This window comes from Sinocyclocheilus anshuiensis, unplaced genomic scaffold, assembly GCF_001515605.1.
Source record: "Sinocyclocheilus anshuiensis isolate Anshui unplaced genomic scaffold, SAMN03320099.WGS_v1.1 scaffold1116, whole genome shotgun sequence".
NCBI lineage: Eukaryota > Metazoa > Chordata > Actinopteri > Cypriniformes > Cyprinidae > Sinocyclocheilus > Sinocyclocheilus anshuiensis.
In genome coordinates this window covers 170375-175117 of record NW_015548257.1, presented here as the reverse complement: position 1 = coordinate 175117, position 4743 = coordinate 170375, and the positions used below count along the sequence as shown (strand labels likewise).

Here is a 4743-nt window from a genome sequence, read left to right as displayed (position 1 = left end):
GTGTGTGTGAGTGTGTGTGTGTGTGTGTGTGAGTGTGTGTGTGAGTGTGTGTGTAAGTGTGCGTGTGTGTGAGTGTGTGTGTGAGTGTGAGTGTGTGTGTGTGAGTGTGAGTGTGTGTGAGTGTGAGTGTGTGAGTGCGTGTGCGTGTGCGAGTGCATGAGTGTGTGAGTGAGTGCGTGCGTGCATGCGTGCGAGCGTGAGTGTGAGTGTGTGCGTGCGTGTGTGTGTGCGTGCGTGTGTGTGTGTGCATGCGTGGGTGTGTGTGTATGAGTGTGCGTGTGTGTTTACACTGACCCCGTGATCGCGCCGGACTCGGACCCTCAGCCTCTGGACGCGGGCGACGGTCTCATCTGGGTGGTGGGACCCGTGCTGGCTGTGCTCTTCATCATCTGCATCGTCATCGCCATCCTGCTCTACAAGAAGTGAGTCTGACCTGAACATGTTAGATGCTGCTAGAGACACACGATACACAGAATTACCCATCATGACTAGCAGCACTGTTCTTCCTCAGTGTTTCTGTCTTGTTTTCCAGCACAAATATCTAAACATTCTTAAAACAAGATACATTTACTAGAGAAGCAAAATTACTTAAAATACACATTTTTATTTTCTGAAAAAAAATTATCAAAATTGAGTGAGTTTTTGCTTAAAATAAAAACAAATATCTGTCAGTGGAGTCAGAAAAATATACTTGTTTTCCCTTTGAATTAGGTTTATTTTTCTTACCACACTGACAGATTTTTGCTCTTGTTTTAAGCATAAACTCACTTCATTTTCGTTGAAAAAAAACTAAATTCTATTTTTATGAATCCTCTTATTTTTAGTATCATTTATAATAATAATTCTTTTTTTCTTTAGAGGGATGTAAACTTACTGTATGAGCACCCCTGTAAATATATATCATTTTTGTGCAAGGACTCGTGCCTCTCCAGGTGTTTCTTATGTGCTCTTTTTGGTCCATGTGTCAGTTTTATGTATTTCTTCTGGCCTGAAGCTCTGTTTCTGATGAACATCATGCTTTATATTCCTATCAGTGCTCATGTATTAGTAAAGTTAACTAGATATAATAGTCATGAGAAGAAGAGATGATGTTAACTGTACAGCGCCGTCTCTATGACGACTGGAACTGATTTGAGGACAGAAGAGAATAATGTGTGATTAAATATGCAGGAAGCAGCTATTTCTGGACAGGAAGATAATAGAGTCTGAGCTGAGGATTCAATCAGATCAGCTGCACTGGATGAAACCGGGAAAGAGGAAAAACGTTATAATATTTATTAGATGTCATATATGTTAAATGTATGTATAAAATTCATTATGTTACACGTTATTGTCATTTTTTGTTATGGTTCCAGACATATTGAGGTCGGACTTAACATATCAAACACACACACACTCATCTTCATCAAATGACCTTAAAATGTAAATGCATATAAAATTCAGTTATAACCTGTACACCCACGTTAAAAGAATGAGGGTTTATTAAGTAAGCTGTGATGAGTGGTTGCTAGGATACAGCTTGGCTGTAAGTGGTTGTCATGGAAACAGCAGCACGTGACACACGAGTGATTGTGAAGAGAGTCACCAGTGTGTTCAGCGAGAATCTGGAAGCATGCTAATGTGAGACTCTCTCATATCTGAGCTTCATCTTAAAGGGGTCACGACATGGATTTTTTATTATTTTAATATGTTCCTTGAGGTTTACTTATAATGTTAATAAAGTATTTTTGCACAAAAAAAAACAAATAAATATGTGGAAAAATGATTATTTTCAACCCTCATTCTGACCCTCTGTCTAAAACGATCTGTTTTAAGGGCCGTGTCCTTTAAGGCTTGTCAGTAATCAGCCGCTGTTGTGATTGGCTAACGTCACTGCATAGGAAACCGTATCAATGCACTCTCACTATTGTGAGTGTTTTAACAACATAATCAAAATAAAACGGTCATTTCCAGACAAAGCATTATGAATATTATCATTTACTTACGGTTTGTGATGCAGCTGCAGTCAGATCTAGTACCGTTTCATTTTTAAACACGTTTCTTTGTGACTCCATTAAAATAAACTATCCACTTGTTCCTGACGCTAGGATCCTTCTGATATCTGTACAAAGACGTGAACGAGCTGTTTAAACCAAACGCAACAAAACAAACGTTCTTTCACTGCATTTGTCCTGACGACAGACTCGAGCGCTGGACTGTGTCAGAAAGTGAACCGCATCTGTTTACTGTATCCAGTGCAGACAAGATAGCGCAGTGATTTTAATTTATATTTGCTTGTGACACGACGCTAGCATTCAGTGTGATCGAGTGTCAGACGGTGCTTATGCAAATATCTGTGACGTCATCTTGCACCTCAGATCCAAACAAGCCGTTTTTGGAGCTCGATTAAATAAATGCTTTGTTCATAATGAGGAGGACGTTGTAAGCTATGAAACTTGCAGGATGTTTTAATGGTACAAAGACCTCTTACATGCCAAAAGATCAATGCAAATTTGATTTCTCATGTCATGACCTCTTTAATCTAGACTGCAGCTCTGCTCTTCATCAGGTGCATCATGGGACGGCGTCTTCAGACACACTCACATTGAGTCGTGTCCCAGTTTTCTTTCTTTGTTTGGCTGTGAGTGATTGTGAGTTCTGGGGGCCGTCTCAGCGTGAGCTCATCCTTCGCACAATCACAGGTATCTGTGTTCGTTAAATCGGCGGCGTGACCTTGCTGGCGCCGCGGGGGGGGTGAGCGGAACATGACGGGCCGGGCCGGCTGATAAATCCGCCCTTGGGTCTGATCTGTTCCTACCCCCTTCCATTTAGTCCGGAACAATCCAGTCCCGCGGGGCAGCAGTTAAACTGTCCCCGATGCAGGAGTGTGTTATCTGCAGGAGGTGTCATGTAGCTGCTGCATACAAATGCACTCTATTGATCTCTCTCTCTCTCTGTGTGTGTGCGGCGTTTGATGGGACTCCAGTAAACCTGACAGGTAAGTGAGATCTGATCCCTCATCACTGAGAGAAGATTAAAGCAGAACAGCTTCTGTCTGGCTCTCTGCTTTATTTATGTGCTTCTGCTCTTTGAATTTCTTTCTGTCTGTTGAGTTTCTTTCATTAACTGCAGTTTCTCCTCGTTCTGTGTGTGTTTTCACTCATCAGCAAACGCAAGGACTCTGAGCCAGGAACTAAATGTTTGCTGAATAATGCTGAGATGATGGCGCACAACCCCACCGACCCTGTGGAGATGAGACGCATCAACTTCCAGACACCAGGCACGCACACGTGCACTCACACACACACACACACACACACACACACACATGCACACACATGCACAAATACACATGCACACACATATATACATACACACACTTACATGCACACAAACACAATCACACGTACAGTACACACATTTGTTTGAGTATTTTAGTGAGCTCATCTCATAGACTTCCATTGTTTTTATAATCAGACTAATGATATTTTGTCTCCTAACCCTAAACAAACCCTCACAGAAACCTTAAATAGAAACATGATTTGGCTGATTTATAAGCCTTTTTAAGTAGTGAGGATCAGTCAAATGTCCTCTCTAGTTGCTTGTCATGATATTTCACAATATAAGTGAGGACATTTGGCCCTCAAAAGTACAAATACACACACACACACACACACACACACTGTCCAAACCTAGTGAGCTGTCTCTTAGTCTGCTGTCTACATAGGCAGCTCCCTTTTAAGGCTCCCTCACACTCGTAAGTGTCACACACCTCACTCCTCACGTGAAGCACGTCACATACTGGGTGAAGTAGTGCAGTTTTAATTAAGTTTGCGTTTGTGTCAATATTTTTCATTATGGAATGAACATATTAATAGTCAATATTTCCACCATCTCGGATTGATTCTTTCACTGAGCTTGTAGCGGTGCATTCTGGGATTGAAGAAGGCAGAATAGTTTATCTCAGCCTCAGTAGGCAGCACACGAGGTGTTGTGACACTCACTAGGTGTGAGAGCTCTTTCGGTGACGGCAGTCATGAGTGATTCACACGCACACAGCTGAGGTGATGTTTGTGGGTCATCTCCATGACGACCGCTGTGACCTTTGCCCCTGCAGGTATGATGAGTCACCCACCCATCCCCATCTCTGAGCTGCCCGAGCACACGGAGCACCTGAAGGCCAACGACAACCTGCATCTGTCGCAGGAGTACGAGGTGAGTGATGCACCGTCACTGCGCTTTTCTGCAGAGTCCTGTTTTATTCATGCTGGGGGTGTGATGCTGAGCACTGTCTCACGCTAGAAACCACAAAACAACAACACAACATCAGATAGATAGATAGATAGATAGGCAAGGCAAGTTTATTTATATAGCACATTTCATACACAATGGTAATTCAAAGTGCTTTACATAAAAGGAAGTAAAATAATCATTAAAAAATCACAACAATAAAACAGGGAACTTAAAAACTTTTAAAATGAATTTAAAACAGTTAAAAATAGAAACGATTATACATAAAATATAGTGCAATCAGTTCAGACGTAGCACAGTGCTCATTCAATAAATGCACAGCTAAACAGATGAGTTTTGAGTCTATATTTAAATGTGACTAATGTTTTAGCACATCTGATCTCTTCTGGAAGCCGATTCCAACTGAGGGTGACATAATAGCTAAAAGCGGACTCCCCTTGTTTTGAGTGAACCCTTGGTGTTTCTAACTGACATGATCCTAATGATCTGAGTGGTCTGTTAGGTTTATATTCA

The 4743-nt window shown here is 41.7% G+C and overlaps 1 protein-coding gene across 1 annotated transcript in view; it reads left to right on the top strand.

Moving 5' to 3' along the window:
• Positions 1–4743, top strand: part of LOC107655457 (receptor-type tyrosine-protein phosphatase delta-like) — a 78327-nt gene that overhangs the window by 56063 nt on the left and 17521 nt on the right. The window contains exons 17-20 of the mRNA XM_016442948.1: positions 272–422; positions 2966–2977; positions 3147–3259; positions 4097–4194. Coding sequence (XP_016298434.1) covers positions 272–422; positions 2966–2977; positions 3147–3259; positions 4097–4194 — 374 coding nt within the window. The remainder of the gene's footprint in view (positions 1–271; positions 423–2965; positions 2978–3146; positions 3260–4096; positions 4195–4743) is intronic.